Raw genomic sequence first — 23,829 nt, 5'->3', positions numbered from 1 at the left:
GCCTCAATTTCCTCATCTGTGAACTGGAAAGAAGGGTCCCTACCTGTGAGGTGCTGAGCCATAGTATCGTCTTTAGAACATTATACACATTCTTGTCCTGATCAGAAGGACAGAGGGAGGCCTCATGGAATAGCACCAGGAACTGTTGGGAGCACCTCAGGGAGCAGTATTGTATGTTGTTTGAGCTGCTGTCTCCGTGAACAGGGGAGCGGCGGGGGGGGCGGGTGGGGGTGCCGGGGGGGGGGGCGAGAGGGAGGCACTGCTGTTCAGGTCCATCCTCTGTCTGTGCTCTAGCCCATTTTCCCATCCTAAGTGGCCCATTTCTTTACTTATTGTCCTAATGGAACAACGTAACTGTGGCTTAGTGGCCTGGGAGTGAAGCCACTTCTACGGGTCCTGTTGCCACTGTCCTGGGCCAAGGGGTCTCCAGCAAGGAGCGCTGTGTGTCTGTCATTTTCCTGGGTTGCCTTCTGAGAGCCCCATAGGCTCTCTCTGTTGGCCAGGGCAGTATTGTGTGTCTGTGACAGGCCCCAAATGAAGGCACTTACCGAAACAGAAGTCTGCTTCTCGTACGTGTCCCTGGTGAATTCGGTGGCCCTGTGCTGCAGGCTGACCAGGACCTAGGCTTCTCTTTTCCTGTTGCTGCCTTAACACAGGGCTCCCCTCACTGTCCAAGATGGCTGCCCCCCGCCCATCACCACATGGCCTCCAGCAGCCCCAACAAGGGAAATAAGGGCCTAACGAAGAATGTGCACACATCACACTGCTCTCGTGTTCCTGACCAGAATCTAGTTATGTGGCCACTGTGTGCCCTGCTTATCTGGGATGGCATAGCCCCCAGCCCAGCCCAGGTGCCCTCAGAGGAGAAGTTAGCCCTGGAGCCTCCCCTTGGGAATTGGGGGTTGTGGGGGGGACCCCATTCCAAGACAGCCAGGCCTGGGCCAAACTGCATATTTCCACCCAGGTTCAGAGACGAGGCAGGTAGAGCTCTGTTGGGGCTCCTGGGTGGCTCTTATTTATGATGCCCACTGAGGCCACACGTGGGGAGTATCCTCCTCTCAGGAAACCCTCACACTTTGTCAGTGAGGAAGCAGCCTCCAGCTAGTGACTTGCCCCATGTCACAGAGCAGAGAAGGGGCCCCATGGGTGGGTAGAGGGCACAAGCTCCTGACCCGAGAGACACCTCAGCCCCCGCCTGGACCACTGCCCCACAGCCCAGGCCGGATGTGGATTCCTCCAAGGGAGCGTGTTTGGGGGTGAAATCATCCCACCCCACACGAGTCCAGACACTCACCCTGGAATGTTCTGGAAACCTCAGCAGCTCTCAGTCCCCTGAAGGGAGGGACCCTGTCTGGGTGGCTGTTTTTAAACAAAGGTGGGGGGTTGTTCAGGACCCCACAGCTTCATAGGGTTTGGATGTGGGGGGAGGGTGAGACCAGGCATTCCTCAAGGAACCCTGGTGGCCACATCAGCTCTCTAAAATGGCTGGGTGAGGGGTGGGGTGTCGCTTTAACATTTTTTCCCTCTCCGCCCCCATAGTCTGAAACTCGGCCTGCTCTGTGGTTCGTCAGCTGTCAGGCAAGCTCAGGGCTGGTCCCCGCCTTTGGGCTCGGGGGTCCCAGGGCCTGGTGCCGGCCTTGGGCAGTTATAAAGGGGCTTCTGGGCCCAGCCCCTAGCCTGGTTCACTGCTCGGCACCATTGCAAGTCCAGTTTTCAGAGATTCTCTTCTTGAACTTCATTTACCTCTCACCTGGGGGTTGAAAGCAGGAGCCCCAGACTCTCCCTTGGGGCCCCAGACCAGAGGCAGGGGAAGTGTTGGGAGGAGGGTCAAATGCCCGCCGGTGGTAATGAGAACCAGCAGGCCTGTGAAAGGGGCCTTGTGTGTGCCCCAGACACAAAGCGGTTCCGATCGGGAGGGGCAGGAGCGAAATCCTGTGCCTCCGCCCAAGTTAGGATTCCAGCCGGGACCCTCAGAGTCACACATGGTGGCCACCCCCAGCGCCAGGCTCCTTAGAGAAGCCTCAGAGAGGGGCAAGACATTTGCATTTCTTTATTTAAAAAAATAGACAAGAGATGGTTACTGTAAGAGGTGGGTGTAGGGGGATGGTTCAGCCAGGGCCCCCCAACCTTATGACCGGCATCGGGGCTCCCTCTGCCTTTCCCTGGAGCCTTTTCTCCCACCCAAACCCTATTTCTGGACTCCAGAACCTTCCATCTGAGTCTCCACCCCAGTGGGAAACAGGGTGGTGGGCAATAATACTCACCTCCAGGTCTGCCTCTCTGTGGGGGTGGCAGGAAGTTTGGGGGGCCCTGTCCCGACGTGCTGCTGGCCCAAGCCCAGCCTAACCAATGTGCAGACTACTGTACACATTCAGAGCCCCCTGAACAGGTAGTCTGAACACTGGGTTGGCGGGGCTGGCTGTCCATCCTGTGGGCCCCCCAGGCAGCAACAGGGCCACTACGCTTCGGCACCTCTGAGCTGAGCAGGCGAGGAAGCCACTGCTCCGCCCGTGACAATCCGCTCTAGCTTTTCTGACGTGGCAAGGCTGGGCTGGCTTGCATCTGGAGAAAGTTGTGGGTTTTCAGGAAATCCTAAGGAGGGGGTGGGTGGGAAGGAGGGTTTGGGTCCGTGGCCTCTGCGTGCGGGAGACGCTTTCCTTGGGGGTCGGGATAGGGGCGGGCACACACACACACACACACACACACACACACACGGCTCTGTGTGTGTGTGTGTGTGTGTGTGTGTACGTGCGCCGGCAGCATCAGGAAGGCAGCCGCTGTGCTCTGGGTGGAATCACACTATAAACAGTTCCAGATGTGGCGTCTCGCTCGGGGTCCAAAAGGACTGTGACTCAGTTACTTGGCCTGGCTAGCTGACTAGAAGCTTCCTGCCTCATGACACAGCAGGGTGGGGGCAGTGAAGGCCTTTCCACAAACTTCCAGTCAGGGAACTCCTGCCCTGTTCTCTTCTAAAGCCCCCAAAACTGCCTGAGACAACGGGTACACCCTGTCTTCACCACACTCTCTCCCTTGGGCTCCAAGTCTGGAGCCTGAAGCGTGTGTGTGTGTGTGTGTGTGTGTGTGTGTGTGTGTGTGTCCCATCTTCCTGGGCACTGGGCCCCTCTCCCTGCCTCACTGCAGCTTGGCCTGGAGAAGCGCTATGTCTGCTTCCTCCCTGCCCAGAGCCTAAGTAGGCTGACCCTGGAGCATGAGAGTCACAGACAAAAGAAAACCCTGGTGTCTTGTAAGCACTGGCTCTGGGTTGGCACATGATCCATACTTTCTCACAAAGTATCAATTCTCACCTCAAACAAGGAGGGCAAGACTCCTGTCTGCCTTTGATAGAGGGGAAGTGGCTTGCTCAGGGACACATGGTCAGGGACGGGCAGAGGTCTGAGCTCCTAGTACCCAAGGACAGCCCATGCTTGGCACCAAGCTGGCCACTAGCTCCTGCCTCCCTGTCTGTAGTCTTGAAACTCTGAGCCAGCCCTGGCCCTCCAGGGAGCCCTGGCCCACTTCCCTTCCGTCACTGGTTGCTCTTGAATTTGGAAGCGGCAGCCATGTTGGGCTTTGTTCTGGGGCCTTCTGGCAGACAGGGACAAGAGAGGTGGAAAGAAGTGAATTGCTGGGTGAGAAGACAGGTCTCCTCCAAAGTCGCCAGGAGGTGAGTGGCCGGGAGAATGGTGAAGAGAGCGTGGTCTGGGGGCACACGTCCCCGTGTGGCCCTGGGCAGCCAGCTTCCCTCCCCGAGCATGCTTCCCTGGCAGGGATGGTGGAAGGTTTCATGAGCTGATGGAGGAGCAGCACTTCAATTGGTCCTTGAGAGTTGCTGTGGGTCATGTGGGCATGGGAGCTGGGGAACCCTGACACCATGCTCTGGTTTCCTGGTGTGAAAACCCAGTTAATGTATGCCAGAGCATGCGCACACATGGCTACTGTGAAAACTAACGATGATGCGCTGGCCCTGTGGATGCTTTGCTGATAATGGTGGGGAGCATTGGGCTCTAGGGCTGTTCCCCAACGGCACTTCCTAAATGGGGCTGCCCTGAGGAACCAAGTGACACTTCTGTGGCTTTGGAGCTCAGGCATCAACCAGTTCAGTGGGGCCTTGCTTTCCAGCTCCTGGATCATCTGAGATCCCAGCCCTGCCCCTGATTCCCTGCCTGCCCTTCTCAGTGCCTCTGTCTCCTTCCCCTCTGTAAATGGGGGCATATGGTAGCTCACTTCCAGGCTCGTTGTGAGGCTGTAGCTGAGTTAATAGTTCATTCCCTCAGCCTGAAGGGGAGAAGTGGATTCTGGGTGGAGTCAGAGCTGGCCAGCTTTGGGCATCCAGGGTGTGTCAGCAGTGACCAAATAGACAGGAGTCCCTGCCCTCCAGGAACTGAGGAGTCAGTCCGGTGACAGACGGCAGCCCAAATCAATAGCAAGATATATAGTTGTGTTGTGAGGGGAAGCATCAAGGGGAAAGAAGTTGGGATCTGAGGGAGGCTGGGGTGGGGTTAGGGCGGGTGTTGCCAAGGTCTCCTCTGCACAAAGACCCAAAGGGGGCAAGGAGGGAGCCACAGACATGGAGTGTTCCTGGCAGAGGTCCCAGATGTGCAAAGGGTCCTGGGTGGGCGCTTGCCCAGGATGTTCAGGGAGTGTCAAGGAGGCCAGCATGGCTGACGCAGGGTGAACAAGGGGGCAGCAGTAGTGGATGAGTCAATCTGAATAATGTGGCTAAAATGAGAAGCATCAAGTGTTGGCAGTGGTCCTTGCAGTAGAGCCCAGACCTGGGCATCCTCAGGTCTTCAGTTAAACAGCATAGTCTGACCCCTGCCCTTCCGCCCTCAGGAGAAAGAGAAGAAATACATGCTGCCTTTGGACAACCTCAAAATCCGTGATGTGGAGAAGGGCTTCATGTCCAACAAGCATGTCTTTGCCATCTTCAACACGGAGCAGAGGTGAGTGCCCATGGGGTCCCAGGGTGGAGACCTCCTTCAGTCATTCAGCAGCATCCACTGAGCACTGATGAATATAGTCCCTACCCTGGCATATCACATTCTAGAAAGAAAGTCCGTTGAAAAAAATGCCATGGGTGGTCAGGGAGGACTCTCTGGGCAGAGACAGATGAAATGATGCAGGAGCCGTGGAGGGTTCTAAATAGGAATAGGACCTGACTCAGGTGCTCACAGGCGCCCTCTCGTGGCCATGGGAGACAGACATGGGAGTGTGGCGGGAGCCCAGGGCACCTGGACCAAGAGACTGTGCTGGTCCAGGTGGGAGACGATGGGGCTGGACCTGGGTGGCGCTTAGGGACATAGAGGAGGAGCTGGCCAAACTTCTGGTGGATATGGAGAGAAAGGCACACACACCCCCTCATCCAGGGACCACCTGAGCCAGCTGGCAGGTGATTGACATCCTCCCAGCCACCACCACATTGCTTGTCTGCACACCAATTCCAGCTGAGCCCGTTTTGTGTAAGAAAAACTATCCTTTTTTCTGGACTGCCTTTAAGACCTACTTTGGCCATCAGCTGGCTCCAAAAACCTGTATAGCTCTGTGAGGCTCACCTACCTCCCCTGCCCAAGAATCCCTAGGCGGGGTACATGGGAGAACCTGGGCTCTGCAGGGGGACCTGTTGGGGAGCTTTTCCTGGCTGAGTGACACTGGGCAACTGTCCCACCACCCTGGCCCTGTGTCCCCCTGTGCAGGGGGTGGAAGATATTACCTGATATATTGTTTAGGAGTTTAGAAAACCCAGAATAATAGTAACAGAAACAAGATAGATGTTTCGTTTTTTTATATAAATCAAGTTAAGACTTTACCATCCAGAGCAAGTGGGGCAGCTCCACAGGTATCTGGGCGCAGGTCCTCCTTATCCCTCAGCCTTCCTCCTCATTGTCCAAGGCGGCTGCCCAAGCTGCAGCCAGCCTGATGATGACGCGGGCATCAGGGAAGAGTAGGAGGAGCAATCAAGGCGTGCCCCTCCCTTCACAACTCCTCCCATAAATCTCTCCAGGCCGCCACTCACTAACCATCAGTTTGCCAGAGCTCCATCATGGGACAATGCCCCACCTCAAACCCAAATCTCATGCAGAGACTTTGGGGCAGCCTTGTGGGACAGGATAGGGTACAGAAGCTGGTACCATCCTTGGGTCTCTAGTTGTGAGTGCCTGGGTCATGTTTGAACCCCAGTCACTCAGACCCTAGAGCTCATTACACCCAATCTGGGCCCATAGTCAAGGTCATTCATGTGCCTCTCTCTCTCCTTCCCATCACAGGAATGTCTATAAGGACCTGCGGCAGATCGAGCTGGCCTGTGAGTCCCAGGAGGAAGTGGACAGCTGGAAGGCCTCGTTCCTCCGAGCTGGTGTCTACCCTGAGAAGGACCAGGTGAGGAGCTCCATGCCCTGCCTGGCCAGCACACTTCTGGCTGCCCCGCCTGGGGAGGAAGGGGCTGGGATCTCAATAGGATGAGTCCTCTCCAGGCTGCATTTACCACAACTCTCTGAAAGCACGTAGCCCATACCCTTGAGCAAACAAAGCAGAGAAGTGGAGGAGGATTTTGTCCTCAGGGCCCAGAAGGTTCTCCAACTGAAGCCAAGGATGGGGATGAATAGGGACTAGGACCCCATCTGCTTTGTTCTCTCTTAACATTGGTTTCAATCCCTAAGTAAGAAGATCTAACCCGTTTTGGGCCATGGTCACCTCAAGTCCAGGCAGCTCAGTCCAGGGGCAGGCAGGGCCACATGCCGACATGGCCATCAGGGGCCAGCCCTGGAGGGTTGGTTGGTTGTGGGTGGGACAGGGCAAGCAATTTTCAGAGAAGGGGGGCTCCCTATGCTCTCCTTAGACCTCAGTCACCCTTCACCACCTCTCTCCCACCTTGCAGGCAGAAAACGAGGATGGTGGAGTGCAGGAGAACACCTTCTCCATGGACCCACAGCTAGAGCGCCAGGTGGAGACCATTCGCAACCTGGTAGACTCCTACGTGGCCATCATCAACAAGTCCATCCGCGACCTCATGCCAAAGACCATCATGCACCTCATGATCAACAATGTAAGTGTCTGGCCCTGCAGGGCCTCAGTCACAGGGATGGGCCAGTGGTGGCCACAGCCAGATTTGGCCTAAACACTGTATAAAATAAAAAATTTAGTTACTACCTTTTAAATATCAAAATCAGCCCTAACCGGTTTGGCTCAGTGGATAGAGTGTCGGCCTGTGGACTCAAGGGTCCCAGGTTTGATTCCGGTCAAGGGCATGTACCTTGGTTGCGGGCACATCCCCAGTAGGGAGTGTGCAGGAGGCAGCTGATTGATGTTTCTCTCATCGATGTTTCTAATTCTATCCCTCTCCCTCCCTCTCTGTAAAAAAATCAATAAAATATATTTTAAATAAATAAATATCAAAATCAGGATTCCCAGCTTCTTCTGGGAAATTGGAAGGTACAGGCCACACAGGGTTCATTACATTTATCAGGTAATTTAAGCTAACACGACATGTGTGCACTTTCTCTAAATTAATCTTTTTAGTCTTACAATAACCATAGGAGAGGGACTGCTACCATCCCCATTTTATAGACAGGAAAATGGAGACCCACAGAAGTCAAGAAACCTGCCCCAACACTCAGAAAAGTGGAAGTTGGGATTCAAAGTCAGACTGAGTCTATCCCCAGTTTTAGCTTCGTGTTGGCAGCCTTGGCCTCTGATGGCTTGCAGCCCAGCCTGTCTTTACTTTCAGCATTACCTGCCTGACCTGGGCTCACAAGCCAATCATTTAGGCTTGTCTTTGATAAAATGCAGCCATACTAGTATCTCCCATGACAGGCCTTTGGCTTTGCAGCAGGTACTCAGAAAGCTACATAATCAGGTTTGATTTGTGTTGTGACCATAAAAATTGAAACTATGACAGGATCTAAAGAAAATATCCCAAATCCCTTCCCTTTTGTTCCATTCTTCACGGTCTCCTCAGTGATGATCAGTGTGAAGTTTTGTGGGTGCCCTGGTATCTTCTTCACATATTGATGAAATTTATGATATCAATGGTTCTGCAGCCTGAAATTTAAAATGCATATATGGGCCCTAGTTGGTTTGGCTCAGTGGACAGAGCGTCAGCCTGCGGACCAAAAGAGTCCCAGGTTCGATTCCAGTCACGGGCACATGCCCGGGTTGCAGGCTCAATCCCCAATGGGGGCCATGCAGGAGGCAGCAAGTCAATGATTCTCTCTCATCGTTAATGTTTCTCTCTCTCTCTCCCTCTCCCTTCTTCTCTGAAATCAATTAAAAAATATATATATTTTTAAAAGCATATATGGGCCCAACCAGCGTGGCTCAGTGGTTGAGCATCTAACCTATGAATCAGAAGGTCATGTTCAATACCCAGGTTTAGGGCTTGATCCCCAGTGGGGAGCATGCAGGAGACAGCCAGTCAGTGATTCTTTCTCATAGTTGATGTTTCTCTCTCTCCCCCTCCCTTCCTCTCTGAAATCAGTAAAAATTTCTTTTTAAAATCTTTATTGTTGAAAGTTCCCTTTTTCCCCCCATTGACCCCTTCTAGTCCGCCCCCGCCTTCACCATCCTATTGTCTGTCTGTCCTCCTACCAGTCTCAATGTGCTTTCTTCTTTACTTCTCTAGTTTTAGGACTTCCATTCAGCCAGATTTCAGGCGGTTCTGAATGATGGTTGGTTGTTCTGCATTTTAGTTGTAATTTGGATGTGGTTGTGGGAGGCTGCTAGTACCGGCTGGCGTTTACCTACACCGCCATCTTGGTTCTCTCCTTGGTTCCCTTTGAACCTCTCACCTGTTTTAAACATTGTACATGTTCTACGATAAAGACAAAGAAAGCCCTTCCTATTGTGGTGAATGCTTTTGTAGCCAGTCTCAATGGTCAGCTGAGTGCATGGTCAGTTGGTGCGAAGTTCTGACCACTCTGATCCTTGTCCCCAGACGAAGGCCTTCATCCACCACGAACTGCTGGCCTACCTATACTCATCGGCAGACCAGACCAGCCTCATGGAGGAGTCCGCTGAGCAGGCCCAGCGGCGAGACGACATGCTGCGCATGTACCACGCACTGAAGGAAGCGCTCAACATAATAGGGGACATCAGCACCAGCACTGTGTCCACACCCGTGCCTCCACCCGTTGATGACACCTGGCTCCAGAGCACCAGCAACCACAGGTCTGTAAGGCCTGGTCATCCGCTTGCTGCAGAGGTGTCTGACTGCAGGTTCCTAGCTCCTCTCTGAGCCCACGAGTGGGCAGGGTAAAGGGGCCCAATCCGGATGGCATAGCACCCAGGGCTAGTCACAGTGGGAGCCGCTGGCCCACCTCAGCCTGAAGGGACTGGGAGAGAGGAGGGTTAAAGGCCAGACTCTCTCTTGATGCCTTCCATTGCTTCAACCTAAATGGAAGCCAGAGAGGGGAAGAGGCCTGCATGACACTGGCCAAGGGGGTCAGCCTCCTCAGGCACAGAGCACGGCCAAGAATGGAGGGTGGAACAGGATCTGGAGGGACAGAGAGGCATAACCAGCAAATCTCCCCTCTGAACACCCCTGAGCTGTGGATAAAAATGAGACTCTGGTGTGGGTGGGTAATTCAGAGCATCAGGCAGGGAAACCTAATCAGTAAAAGGTCAGGCAAGTGGTGGGAGGAGAAAGGGTAGGTCAAGGAAATCTCATAGGAAGTGTCAGCTCTATCGAGACCTCAGGGAACCAGTTATTTAGGGAGAGGACACAGCATCCAGCAGGGGGAGCAGCTGGTGCTCCGGCCCTGTGATAGCCTGTGGAGCACCTGGGGCAGGGACTTGTGGCCTCTGGAAGCATCTGATCTTGATTTGCAGGGCAGAGCTAAGCTCTGCTAGGATTTGCAACTATGGAGGGTGGATTGGAGGAAGCATGGAGGTGGGGAGGTCCGAGCAGGGCCACTGAGAGGGAAAAGTCTGTGGAAGTGAGGTCAGGGAAATAGGAGCCTTTAGCCAAGGACAGGTAGGTTTGGGGTGGCAGGACGGCCATTTCTAGCAGGTTTGGGGGGTGAGCAGAGGATCCCAGTGGACCTGCACTGCCCATTGTCCAGGACCAGGCATTCAGTCATATCTCCCTGAGTCCTAGGTTGTCCCAGCCCATTACAGAGGCCACTGTGGTCAGCAGCCCCAGCCCACCTCTGGCTTCTGTGGCTACATGGGCATGGCTGGCGTTCCTGCCCACTATTTCCAGCTCACACCCTCTTTCTTCCACAGCCCCACTCCGCAGCGGCGACCTGTGTCCAGCGTGCACCCCCCAGGAAGGCCCCCAGCAGTGAGGGGCCCCACCCCAGGGCCTCCCCTGATGCCTGTGCCGGTGGGGCCAGCAGCCTCCTTCTCAGCGCCTCCCATCCCATCCCGGCCCATACCCCAGAGCGTGTTTGCCAATAATGACCCCTTCTTGGCCCCACCTCAGATCCCGTCTCGGCCCGCTCGGATTCCACCCGGCATCCCCCCTGGAGTGCCCAGGTAAGGCTGGCCCCCTAGTTGCCTACCATCTAGAGCCACTGGCCTGAACCCTGCAGGGAGTAGAGGAGTCACTGGCATCTTCATTTGACTGATGGGGAAACTGAGGCCCTTAGAGGCCAAGTCAGCTGCCCAAAGTTCCGGAGTCAGGTGACTCCAAGGCTCTAGGCCTGTCTTCTGCCACACAGCTTGGGAACCCCACACGGGGCCTCTTCCCCTGGCCTTTGCTTCTTTACTGAGGACACACATCAGTCATGGCATAACCCTGCCCTGCCTCTCCCCACCTTGCAGGCCAAGCTCTCTTTTCCCCGCTTGCCCTGTGAGGAACATGAGGTTCAGGGCGGGTGGGGGACTTGCCCAGGGTCACACAGCAAGTGAGTGATTGCAGGCTACCAATGCCTAGGCTTGACAGACTCATGCCTGGCAGCCTTCAGAGCATCTAGCAAAGGGCAGCAACCTGGGAGGGGGTGGGGGGGCCTGGGTCCTCATCGTCACCCTGCTTCCAGCCTCACTGCCATCTCCCCCTCCCTGTCTTTATTCTCTTTGCAGCAGAAGACCCCCGGCTGCGCCCAGCCGGCCCACCATTATCCGCCCAGCCGAGCCATCCCTGCTCGACTAGGCTGCAGGGGCATTTTCTCGAGGGTTCCTTGTGCACCCTCAGTGCAGGAGCTTTGTTGATCTGGGCCCCTCTGCCGCCCCTGGCCCTCTCACCCCCATGCCAGGCCCAGGCTCCCTGAGTCTCCTAACCCTGGCCTGGTCAGGGGCAGGCCTGGCCCCTATCCCCAGCTGGACATAGCACTGAACAAAGGGGCCCTGGATCCTCAGAATGGGAGGAGCTTGGGTGTTGCACTTTGGGGGAGGCGGCCTGAGGTAGCAGAGGAGGAAACTGGACCCTGAGCACCATCTTGAATGAGGGATCCTGGCTGGTATATAATAGGGACTCACCCAGGGGCTTCTCAGGCCTAGAAAGCCTGAGTAGACCAGGCCTTCTGGAATCTGGGCACCAAAGGTGCCTGTACCCTTAGTCCTTGCTGGGGTGCAAGGAGTGTGTCCACTTCTCAGCAGTGGGAGCTCCTGGTGGCAAGCCAGGAGCCGGTCCAGTGCCGCCCACCTTGCCCACGTTGTACATATTCCTTTCTTGGCCGTATTAACCGCACGGCCCAGCCTTGGCTGCCAGAGGTGCCTTTGCCAGGTCTGGAACCCTCAGCTCCGCTGGCCTCGCTCTCTCCTTCCCTCCTGTCACCCTTCCTCCTCCTGGGTCCCCAGAGTGGCCTGGGTTGAGGGCTGAGTGGGTTGGGAGGCTTTGGGGGCCCCTTGGCTCCTACCCAGGCTTCCTACATGGGGCGGGCCCCAGGTGGCCACTCTCTGAGCAGACCTCGCTCCCTGTTCGCTTGGGTTGACCACTGTAAGTGCCTGCACTCTGTATCCTATTAATAAACTAAAATAAAGGGAAGAAGCTTCTGGTGGCTGCTGTGTGGGCCTTTTGTGTTGGTGTTCAGGCTGAGGATGTGGGTTGCTTGCCTTCCCCCAAGAAGGCCTCCAATGAGGACCTCACCCTTTCCACCATAGCCTCCCCCACACCTTACTCATGGGGGAGCTGCTTTTGTGGGGAGGATTCATTCCAGAGGAATTCATGCTCTAGAGGGGAGAGCTTTTACTACCCATAACACCTCAGGAGTGGAGGCAAATATTCCCCCACCCCCAACCCCTCACTAAAGCCACACTGAGGCCTGGGGCGGGCATCAAGATCCCTGAGGGGAGAAGGAATCCTGGTCCTCCACCCCAACTGTGCCGTGGTCAGGCCCTCTCTTTGCCCTGAAGTCCTGAGCACTTCCCCCTCTTGGGGCCCTAGGCCTTCTGGCCCAGCCGGGGACACAGTTAAACTTTGCTTTCTGATTTTTCTCTTATGCCCAGGCGACCACCTCCATCGGCTCCCGCCAGACCCTTCTTCTGAGCTTCGTGAGAGACCCCTCCCGCCTGCCTGGCTGCCCTCTTGGGGGCAGGTCTGTCTTGGCTGGTGTCCCTGAGCCCCAGTCACCAGGCTCTGATTTTCTGATCATAATTTATTGGCTCCAGTCCCCAGGCCAAACCACCCTTTGTTCAGTGAGGCTCCTGTATGGGCTTCGGCCAGGCTACCCCTCAGCCCTGTCTAGGGCCCCTGCAGGGAGAGCAGGAGGGGCAGAAGGACTTGGCAAGCCCCACTCCTGGAATTCTGTTACCAGACCTCACACCTAGCCCCTGCTGGGCCAAGGGGCCGGCTCCTTCCTGTCAATAAAGCGACTGTCCTGGCAAGAACACTGCAGCTGAGTCTCCTTCCCAGCTCCGGCATGAGCAGTCCGCTCTCAGCAGCAGCAATAGGCTCCAGGTGGAGCGACAAGAAGGGGAAGGAAGGCATGGGGTTCCATGAGCAGCAAGCTTCCTCCCTCCATGTCCTGGCTCATAGGGCCAGTGGGGAAGGGAAGAAAAAGTTTGCTTCCTGGATCCCATTCTGCACCAGGCAGTAGTGGTGCAACTGGAAGGCTCAGGCTAAGGCACATTTAGGGGACAGGTGGGGCCAGAAAATCCCAGGGTTGCATTCAAATGCTGCAGTGCCCCATGCACAATTTCCAGGGGAGCAGATGCAGTCACTGAGCTACCCCTTCTGGATGGCCCAGACCTGCAAGCCAGCCAGTATTCTGGCCTGGAAGGGAAGACACAGGGGCCACACCTCCGGCCCAGAATGAACAGATTCGCTTCCCATAGAAAACTAAGTTGATGAAGGGACCCCCTAAGTCACACACACATGCACCTGCTGCCATTCCTTTTCCCTGTTCTTCAGGGAAGGGCTACGTAGGCACAGGGCGCTTATCCTGGAAGAAGCGCTTGAGTGTGCAGACCTGCAGCACAGCCACTAGCAGCAGCACGGCCACGTTCACAGCCGACCAGAAGTTGACCCGTTCTAGGTTGCCCTCCTGCAGGTTGCGGTCACGTGCTTCAAAGGCTCGCAGCAGTGTCAGCATCTGGATGCTGCGCTCCAGACGTGTCCTCATGGTCTCGATAGACTCCTATGGGGCAAGGGAGGAGCAGGGTCAGGCCTCTGTCCTTTGGGGAGCAGAGACTGATAAAATGGGGAAATGGGGTGAGAGTCTGTTGGTGGAGGAGAGCTGAGAGCACAGACTGACCAGGCTGCTTGCTTGAATCTAAACCCTCATTCTGCCATTCACTGGCTGTGCAACTATGAGCAAGTTAATTAACTCTCTAGGCCTCAAGTGCCTCAAAATTGTTGTGAGAACTGAATGCTTACATAAGTGTAAAGAATGTATTTTTTAAAAAATGAATGTATTTACTAGTGGATAACAGCACAGTTTGCTGAAGCCAGCTTCAAATATTGGCTCTGCCAGTTGCTAGCTGTGTGGCCTTAGAACAGTTACTTAGCCATCCTGTGCCTCAATAAAAGTGGGGATGATTTGAGCACACTGCCTAATTCATAGGGTGGTTATGGAGATTTAATGAGTTATTTAAGCCCTTAAAATCAGGGTTTACACCTAGAAATGTGCTGCTATTTTTAACCGTGAGCTGCTACTGTTAATTAAGTTGGGGGCGTCACTGGTAGGAAAGGCTGGGCCAGGCCAAGGAGGACCCCAGCTAAGGTTGGAGGGCAGGGGCACACAGCCCAATGCCAGAGATCTGGGAGGATTGACCCCAGCTCAACCTGGGCACACCTTGATGTCCTCCATTTTGACATCCAGCATCTCCTCAGGCTCCACGACCTCTGCCCAGCCTTCGACCTCCTCATCATCCTGCAGGCTGTCAAAGATGAGTTCAAAGAACACGAGCTTCTCGGAGATTGTGCTGAAGGAGTTGTCAAAGCACAGCTTGTAGTCCCCAGCTTCCGTGGGTTCTACCCTGGGCAGATAGGCAGACACACAGACATGACCCTGAATGGCCGCCAGCCGGACTTTGAGAAACAGGCAGGGTGGTAACCGGAGGCCAACGGGGAGGGGCAGGGCTGTAACCGAACCCCAGCAGGCAGCAGGACTTAACTCACGTGTGCACCCCATCTGCCTTGCGGGACTCACTGACCAGCAGCACACCCTGAGGGCTCTCCAACGTGAAATCCACATCCAGCCCAGCACCTGCGATCACCTGGGGGGCAGGTAAGAGCAGGTGGAGGGCTAGGAGTAGGCCAAGAACACCTGCCAGAGAAGGCCAGGGCTGGACCACCGAGCAGACCCATACAGACCACTAAGAGCCTACCTGAGCGATGGCACCTACACCTGCAACCAGGTCCTGCCCCGACCAGTCCTTCAGGCCACGCCCATTGCCTTGGCTCTGCCCGCCTCCCCCCCGCCCACCTTGATATGACAGCTTTGGAATGAGCTCTTTTCTCTGGTAACGCCCCCGCCCCCGTGGGAAGTACTTCATCGGCCAAGTCTGGCCACGCCCCTGACTTGATCATGCCCCAAATGAGACCACCCCGTTCAGCCTTTAGCCCAAGCCCCCCAAAAATGTAGATCACGCCCTTTTCTCATAGCGCATCCTAGTCACGCCCACAACCTCTTCAATCCGCCACAACACTTTGGTCACGCCCACGGGGATCTGACTCTGAAGGGCGCTATTCTTCCCGACTGCCCGCCTCCATGCTGTCGTCCTCTAGCCCCGCCTTCGTCCATTACTCCCACCCCTTCCGCTCCCACGCGCTGTGCCCGTCCCCTTCGTAAGATCCCGCCCCCACGCTCTTACGCACAGGCTCCCGCCCCTTTCCTCTTTAAGGCATGCCTTGCAGTAGCTGCTAGGCCACGCCCTCTCCCCTTGGCTCCGCTCGCTCTCCGGCCCAGGTCCCTCTACCTGGTACTCGGTCTCGAGGCTTGCGTTGGCCGGCGCGGACTGGTAGAAACATTGCTTTCTCCCCGCAGGCAGCAGGAATGTGAACTCGCCGTCCTGTATCGGTGGGGGCCCGGCCCCTCTCACCCCCACTGATGGCAGTAGGAGCCCCAGGGCCAAGGCTAGGGCCGCGCTGGCCGCCATCATCTGGATCATCCTATGGTCTCCTAACGGGTCGTGGCTCCTTTAAGAGCTAGCCCTGCCCCTTCTGCGACTCAGCGTAGCTCATTGGCAGCCGCTTCTGTCTGTTATCCGAAACCCGCGGAGTTGGGAGTGAAGGACTCCCTGAAGGTGTAGCTGCCCAAATGAATGCCTGGTGTGCCCGAAAACATTCAACCTTATAGGGACTTTTTTTCTAAAAGGCCCCCATTTTTCGTTTCTATTGCTGGTGAACGAAAATGACAAAAATTAAGTAACATAATATTGCGTTCTTCTCAGGCAAACATTAAGACAACTAAGATGGAGGCGGCCGGGTCCTTCTAAGCCTGCCTTGTGGTTTTCCCAGAGTAGGCCACGCGTGAAGACCGTGGGACCATCTTGTCTGGCTAGAACGGGGCCAAAATAGAGGGCGGGCGTGGCCCTGCAAGGGACCCGTAGGGCTGGCTTATAAAAAGGCTCGGCTGGGGGCGCAGAGACTCTTTCGTGTTAACGGGGGTATCATATTATCCCTGGTCTCTGAACAAAGCCTCAGCTTCGAAGCCCGACTCCTCATTCCCTTTGTGCCTTAGAACCGTCACTCTTATCAGTTTCCTCGTCTCTAAGTTGCGGGTAATGAGAATTGAGTGAGGTGAAGCCCTGGTCCGTAGTGAGCGAGCGCTCGGTTTTCCTTGCATAGAGTTAATAGTGAGACTTGGCCCCAACGGGCACCCCAAGGGTCTCAAACTTGGCCAGGGGCCAGCGGGTAAGCAGAGTGACTCAGGTGGCCCATTTTAAGAAAAACGCAGCGAGGGTGGTTCGAGTCCACAGAAGGGAGGAGGTGAAGAGAGTGAGGGCCTGGGAGCCTGTTTGCCTAGTTCAAACCACGCCCCACCCTTTGCTTGAGGCAGTCACCCTACTGGTCCTCAATTTCCTCAACTATAAATGGGGATGGTGCTAGGCCTACCTCATTGGGCTCTTGTGAAGATGAAGTGAGATACTGCTTGTTTAGTGCTTGGTATATCACAGGTCCACATAAATATCTGTTATATTCTAGGTTTATCATCCAACCATTTAATCTCTTCCTCAGTCTGGCTTAGAGGTTTTGGAGATGACCTCCCTCTGGGAAGCAGACAGATAAGCAAAGAAGTCATTGGAGAAATGGATTCTGCTTGGTGATTCCATCTAAACATTAGAAAAATGGTTTAGACGGAAGATTTGACTTTTATTTATTGATTTTAAAGAGGGAGAGAGAGAAATATTGATTTGTTGTTCCACTTATTTATGCATTCATTGGTTGGTTCTTGTATGTGCCCTGACTGGGCATTGAATCCCCCCGCCCCAGCCCCCTCTCCTTGGTATTTGGGATGATGCTCTAACCAACTGAGCTATCCAGCCAGGGCTGAAATTGTGAATATAAATATAGAGCTGGGAGAGGTTGGCAGATGGTGACAATTACTCTTTAAATACAGCTACTGGCTGTCAGCGCCTCCTGCACTTGAAGAACTTAGGGAAGTAATACCACTATGTAATGTCCTAGTTTATGAACAGTTGGTTGTTTCACTAGTTTTTCTATCATTCAGACTCTGCTTGGACATGTGGAGAATGGATGATTCCTTTTCTTATGTTGAGAGTACCTTTCTTAAGGCTGGAGACTGAAACAAAGGAAGGACTTAGAAGAAGCAGCAGGAGAGAGCCCAGGCAGTGTTGTTTTGGCCCTCTAGAAACGTCACAGGAAAGAAGTCATTCACACGGGGCTGCGGACTCACTGAGAAGTAAAAGTCACTGTGACACAAGTGGGCCAAGGTGGGACTGCTTTCAGCTCACTGAAAAGTCAGAGAAAAGGCGGCTTTAGAGACATGTTCAGTGGGGTTAGCCCAGGATGAGCTGCAGCTGCCCATTGCTCCCCTGGTTGCAAGTCTCATGGGGGCTTTTAGAGTTTAGAGAAAGAGAGCAAAAGTGCAGGCCCAAGAAAAGGAGGGGTGCAGGTGTGCTCCAAGCATGTGGATTCCTTTTTAAATGGATTTTGTAATGAGGTGAAATTCACATTACATAAAATGAATCATTTTACAGGGAATAACTCAGTGACATTTAGTACATCCATTATGTTGTGCAACCTCCCCTTGTACCTACTTCCAAAACATCAGCCCAAAGGAAACCCTGTACCCATTAAGCAGTTACTCCTCATTTCCCCATTCACCCCAGCTTCTGGCAATTGTCAATCTGCCTATATGAATTTACAGATTCTGGATTTTTCATATAAGAGGAATATGTGACCATTTGGCTAATTTCACCTAGCATAATGTTTTCAAGGTTCATCCTCATAGCATATATCAGTATGTAATTCCTTTTATGACTGAATAGTATCCCATTATATGGATTATAGCAATTGGTTAACCATCTGCTGAAGGACATTTTAGCTATTATGGATAATGCTGCTGTGAATATATGTTTATATATATTTGTTTAAGTATCTGCTTTCAGTTCTTTGGGTTATACACCTAGGAGTGGAATTGCTGGATCATATGGTAATTCCACATTTAACTTTTTTGTGGAACTGCCAAACTCTTCCACAATGTCTGCACCATTTTCATTCCCACCAACCATGTATGAGGGTTCCAAGTTTCTCCACATCCTCTACACATTATTTTCTATTTTATTTTTATTATAGCCATCCTAATGGGTGTGAAGATGTATCTCAATGTTGTTTTGATTTACATTTCCCTAGTGATGTTGAGCATCTTTTCATGTGCTTGTTGGCCATTTGTATATCTTTGGTGAAATGTGTATTCAAGTCTTTGCCCATTTTTAAATTGAGTTTTTTGTCTTTTTGTTGTTGAATTATGAATTTTTTATATATTGTGAGAGAAAATAGAAGAAAAAAAAACACACAATGAAAAACCTCTCTTACTCTACAGATCTATGGCGTTTTAATGCTTCACCAGGATATTTCCAGCTCTGCCTTAGCCCTCACTTCCTGTTTGTGCTGAACCTGGAGATCAGCCAGAAGTGAAAGCTTGTCCTTTCAGGTCTCTTCTGAGCATTTTCCTGCCTTGGGGATGCACAATGCTTCCTAAATTCCCCAGTATATATATATATGCTTTTGAATGCTCTAATTACCCAAAGAAAGTTTCACCCCAGCTTTTCCTCACAGCTGTTAGCATGTCTATCATTGTTCTCAGTTGTAATCTTTTGCCGTAGGACCTAGGTGGCTGTGGGTCTTCCTTTGCCTTACACCAGTGATTTGCACCTTTTTCATCTTTTGTTGTTGTTGTTTTATTTTATTTTAAGTTCTTTATTGTTGTAAGTATTACATGTCTCCTTTTTTCCTCATTGACCTCTCCCTGGCCACTCCCAGCCCCCAGCACATGCCCACATAATCTTTTTCATCTTATGTCACACATAAACTAATTACTAAAGTTCTGTAGCACACCAAAAAATATATTTTTTGCAAATCCAACAAAAAAGTAGGTGTAATTTTTATTCATTCACACAGATGGCTATTTTTTTTTTTTTAGACCTAATTGTCTTTATTAAGTGATTCACAAATCAGGCAGCAGCCCATCTAGTAACCAGAAGGGTACTTTCCCAGATGGCTATTCTTGTGTTGGCTGTTGTCTTTTTTTTTTTTTTTGACACTCTAAAGGAAAAGAAGTCAGTGCCCCTGACTTAATAGTCAGGCATTGCATATTTTAAAAATTCTTAAAAAACAAATGATGAAAGAAAAAAAAAAATTCTTGCATAACACCGATTGAAAATCGCTGCCTTACACTGTTTTCTAGGAGTACATTCTGAATTAAACAGACAAGTGTCTGGAGTTAGTCTTCAGGTAGCCCCCAGACATGTCAGAACAGACGAACACAGTACTGTGAGAATGAGGGCGGCTCTGCTGCCTCCGGAACTGGGGACACAGGCTGCTGTCTTCAGGACCTGCCCTGCTGGGGAAGGGCAGGGAACACACGAGGCTTTCCTGCCACATTCACATCACCTTTTTCCTGACTGAGCATTGGCTTGGTTGGCATACATCTTGAGCTCTTTTCCAGAGGTTGGATAAAGTTGATTCTGACTACCTTTGCTCTATTTGTCAATTTTTCTGGAGGGACAGGCCCTTCGAGCTACTCTATTTTCACTGGCATCTGGGGTCTCAATGGGTGATTCTTATTTTCCTTGATTAAACAAAAACAAAAACTTCCTCCTCCCCTATTATTCCACAAGTATTTACTGAGAGTCTGAGGCTGTGAATAAAACAGAAACTGTCAAGAGCATACAATGAAGTCAGGACAGTCTCTTCAATAAGTGATGCTGGGAAATTTGGTCAGATACATGCAAAAAAATGAAACTAGATCACCAACTTACACCATACACAAAAAACAAACTCAAAATGGCTAAAGGATTTAAATGTAAGATGGGAAACCATAAAAGTCCTACAAGACTACATAGGCAGCAAAATAGCAGACATATGTCGTAGCAATATCTTTACAGACACAGCTCCTAGAGCAATGGAAACTAAGGAGAAAAAAAACAAATAGGACTACATCAAAATAAAAAGCTTCTGCACAGCAAAAGAAACCATCAACAAAACAACAAGAAAGCCCACTGCATGGGAGAACATATTTGCTAATGCTATTGCAGATAAGGTTTAATCTCCAAAATTTACAGAGAACTCATACATCTTAACAAAAGGAAGATAAACGATCCAATAAAAAAATGGGCAAAGGACCTAAATAGACACTTTTCAAAAGACATACAGAAGGCCGAGAGACATATGAAAACATGCTCAAAGTCACTAATCATCCGAGGGATGCAAATCAAAAGGACAACGAGGTACCATCTCACACCTGTCAGAATGCCTATCATCAACAAACAACAAGTGCTGGTGAGGATGCGGAGAAAAAGGAACCCTCGTGCACTGCTGGTGGGAATGCAGACTGGTGCAGCCACTGTGGAGAACAGTATGGAGTTTCCTCAAAAAGTTAAAAATGGAACTCCCATTTGACCCAGTAATCCCACTTCTAGGAATATGTCCCAAGAAAGCAGAAACACCAATCAGAAAGGATATATACACCCCTATGTTCATAGCAGCACAATTTACAATAGCTACGATTTGGAAGCAACCTAAGTGCCCATCAACAGAGGAGTGGATTAAAAAACTGTGGTACATCTACACAATGGAATACTATGCTGCTGTAAAAAAGAAGGAATTCTTACCATTTGCAACAGCATGGATGGAACTGGAGAGCATTATGCTAAGCAAAATAAGCCAGTCGGAGAAAGATAAATACCACATGATCTCACTCATATGTGGGATATAATGATCAACATAATTTGATGAACAAGAATAGATCCAGAGACAAATGGCAGGGGAGGGAGGGGGTTAGAGAGCAACCAAAGGACTTGTATGCGTGCATATTAGCATAACCAGTGGATATAGACACTGGGGCGGTGGGGCATTGCCTGGAGTGGGAGTGGCTGCGGTGGGAGGGGGGTGGTCAAGCGGGGAAAAAGGAGACATATGTAAAACTTTAGACAATAAATAAATTTTTAAAAAGCCCTTATCAGAGATAACATTGGCAAAAATAAACAACAACAAAAACAAACTGTCCATGTCCTTGTGGAGTTGTCATCCTACTGTTGCTCCACTAAGATGATTTTAGGTAGTCATAGGTGCTAAGAAGTAAATGCTAGGCTGTAGGTGGTATGGCCCATTTAACCTGGGTGGAGTCAGGGAGGGCTTCCCTGAGGAGGTGACATTGAAGCTCAGACTGGAAGTAGAAGGGACAGGAGGAGACAGACAGAACAGTGCCCCACATCAGGGGGAAAGCACTCAGGGTTCAAGAGGCAGAAAGGAGGTGATGGGGTGAGAGGAGTACCCAGAGAAGAGATGGAAGCAGTCAGAGCAAGCCGCATCCTGGAGGGGCCCTCTTCCCTTTGCAGTGTTGGCCTGGACTCTTAGCCTGAGGTCCTCACAACGACGGGGAGTTGGCAGGCTGGTCTCTGGAGATCAGGGATCCCCTGAAATTATAATCAAAAGATTCTAAGGATGTGCTGGGCCATCTTTGTGCCCCGCCCCACCAGAGCTGTTCTTCACCTTTCCCTACACCACTCTGTACCCTGGAAGGCTGATCTCTGTACACTGGATCAATCTGGCTACTGGAGTTTGGCCCTGGCAGGAGATCTGAGGCCTGGAGAGGAGGAAAGCCTAGATGTATATCCCCTGGCTCCCACCCTGTTGGTCTGTATCTCTCTACCAAAGCCTGCAACTCCAGCTCTCTCCCAATTTCAGGATCACATCCTCCCCAGCAACTTCAGATCTGGGCTGGTAACAGCTCCTGACCCCAGGAGTCACCATTCCTTGTTGATTTCTCTTCATCCTGTCCATGACTCCTCAGTGGTGCCTCTTAAGTACAACAGCTGTGTGACAGGTGACCAATACAGGCATGTGTTGCTGTTTGTCTGAACTCAATTCCAGGTTATAGATTTTTGCACCGTATTACATGCTCCCAGGATGAAGTCCTTACATTCAGGTTCCTTCACACACGTTATTCCCTCTACCTAGCATGCCCTTCCCCCTTCTCAAGACTTTTGGAGTCAGATATCTGGAAGAAATCTCAATTCTGTCTCCTATACATCAAAGCCAAGAATCTCTTAACTCTTCTGTACACACAGGATAGAGCCACAAAAATAGACCGAATGAATATGTTTTGGCTTTCAGGCCAGACAGTCAAATATTTACAGCTCACTGTATGCCAAGCACTGTGGTAGGCTTAGTGAAACTGCGGCAGACAACAAGGACCCTCTCCCTGCACCTCTGGAGGAAGAGAACTGGATGAATTCAGTAAATTCAAGCATGTTCTGTGAACCACCTTGACCTAATCTAATTGACACTTACAGGATATATCAAACAATTGCAGAGTATTGTTTATATATCTTAAGGGCCAATAGAATGTGGAGCAAGATATGCTGGGTCATTAAAAATTAATAAATTTCTGCCCTAGCTGGTTTGACTCAGCTATTAAGTGTCAGCCTGGGGACTGAAGGGTCCCAGGTTAGATTCCAGTCAAGGGCATATGCCTGGGTTGTGGGCTCGAGCCCCAGTAAGGGGTTTGCAGGAGGCAGCTGATCAATGATTCTCTCTCATCATTGATGTTTCTATCTCTCCTCCCTCTCCCTTCCTCTCTGAAGTCAATAAAAATATATTTTAAAAAATTAATAAATTTCAGAGGATTGAAATTATATGGAGTATATTATCTGACCACAAAGGAATTAAATTAAAGATCACTAATAGTAAATTATTTAAAAAGCCCAAATACTTACAAATTAAGGAAGACCTAAATAAACTATGGTTCATAGAAAAACTTCACAGGGAAAAAGATATTATTTCTAACAATGATAATAAATCACAATATATTAAAATGTGTGAGATGTAGTTAAAGCAGTGCATAGAGGGAAATGTATAGCTTTAAATGCTTATATTAGAAGATAAAGGTTTAAAATCAATGATCTGCCCTGGTCAGGCTGCTCAGTTGATTGGAACATCATTCTATACACCAAAAGGTTGGGGGTTATATTCCTGGTCAGGGCACAAACCTAGGTTTTGGGTTCAGTCCCCGGTCTGGGCGCATATGGGAGGCAACTGATCGATGTTTGTTTCTCACATCAGTGTTTCCCTATCTCTTCCTCTCTCTTTCAAATCAATAAAAACATATCCTTGGGTGAAGATTAATATAAATGCTGAAAAAATAAATGATTTGAGTTTCCATCTTAAAGAAGCTAATAAAAGAAGAGCTGATTAGACACAAGGTAAATAGAAGAAAGAAAAGGTAAAGATAAGACCAAAGAGCAAAGAAATAGAAAACAGAAATTAGAGAAAAATGACAAAGTAAAAAGTACTTTGAAAAGATTAATAAAATGTTAATTTCTAGCAAGACTAATCAAGGGGAAAAAAACCACACAAATTGTGTTGCCAATGGAACATCACCACAGACCCTACAGACGTTAAAAGGAAAACGAGAAAACATTAACAGTTTATACTACTAAGTTCTACAACTTAGATGAAATGGACAGATTCCTTGGAAGCAACAAGCATACTAATTGCAATAAAAGAAAATTACAAGGCACTATGGGAGAATTCAGCAAAGGGGTTTTTCTAAGTCCAGAGAGCTCTGGATGGGTTTTACAGAAGTGATATTTAAGCTGAGACCTGAAGAAGTGGGATTTGACCAGAGTGATAGAATTATGCCCAAAGGTCCTGATGTTGGAATGAGGGTTGTGTGTCAAAAGAAAGAAAAGTCTAGTGGTCCTTTTTGGTGTTTGGTGTACACATGTTTATGTCCTTCCTGGGTGTAAACCTCCAGGTGGACCCAC

General features: G+C 50.9%; 2 protein-coding genes and 1 non-coding gene across 10 annotated transcripts in view; 1 reads left to right on the top strand and 2 right to left on the bottom strand.

Annotated features, from left to right (window-relative positions):
- Positions 1-12,502, top strand: part of DNM2 (dynamin 2) — an 82,501-nt gene extending 69,999 nt beyond the window's left edge. For 4 of the 7 annotated variants that reach the window (XM_008158045.3, XM_008158041.3, XM_008158044.3 and 1 more), the window contains 6 exons: positions 4,834-4,943; positions 6,264-6,375; positions 6,875-7,042; positions 8,930-9,162; positions 10,219-10,470; positions 11,017-11,176. In XM_008158045.3, coding sequence (XP_008156267.1) covers positions 4,834-4,943; positions 6,264-6,375; positions 6,875-7,042; positions 8,930-9,162; positions 10,219-10,470; positions 11,017-11,086 — 945 coding nt within the window. In that variant the 3' untranslated portion in view covers positions 11,087-11,176. Of the gene's footprint in view, positions 1-4,833; positions 4,944-6,263; positions 6,376-6,874; positions 7,043-8,929; positions 9,163-10,218; positions 10,471-11,016; positions 11,177-12,381 lie in introns of those variants that run through there. The other 3 variants (XM_008158043.3, XM_008158042.3, XM_008158046.3) reach the window with 2 other exon arrangements.
- MIR199-2 (microRNA mir-199-2) lies at positions 2,334-2,416 on the bottom strand. Its single transcript, NR_129017.2, has one exon. It is a non-coding gene; the product is annotated as a microRNA mir-199-2 (primary transcript).
- On the bottom strand, positions 5,864-15,492 carry TMED1 (transmembrane p24 trafficking protein 1). 2 transcript variants are annotated; one of them, XM_054717435.1, is made up of 5 exons: positions 15,295-15,492; positions 14,495-14,592; positions 14,169-14,352; positions 13,344-13,511; positions 5,864-5,913 (listed from the first exon to the last, which is right to left on the bottom strand). In XM_054717435.1, the coding sequence occupies exons 1-5, from the start codon at positions 15,484-15,486 to the stop codon at positions 5,878-5,880; spliced, it is 678 nt and encodes a 225-aa protein (XP_054573410.1). In that variant the 5' UTR covers positions 15,487-15,492; the 3' UTR covers positions 5,864-5,877. The 2 variants fall into 2 exon arrangements, with proteins under 2 accessions (XP_054573410.1, XP_008156261.2); XM_008158039.3 differs by lacking the exon at positions 5,864-5,913 and having other exon boundaries at positions 12,526-13,511.
- Positions 15,493-23,829: the final 8,337 nt, after the last annotated feature.

This window comes from Eptesicus fuscus, chromosome 6 (genome assembly GCF_027574615.1).
Source record: "Eptesicus fuscus isolate TK198812 chromosome 6, DD_ASM_mEF_20220401, whole genome shotgun sequence".
In the NCBI taxonomy this organism is placed as follows: domain Eukaryota; kingdom Metazoa; phylum Chordata; class Mammalia; order Chiroptera; family Vespertilionidae; genus Eptesicus; species Eptesicus fuscus.
Note: the sequence above shows the minus strand (reverse complement) of the source record. Positions and strands in the feature narration are given on the sequence as shown.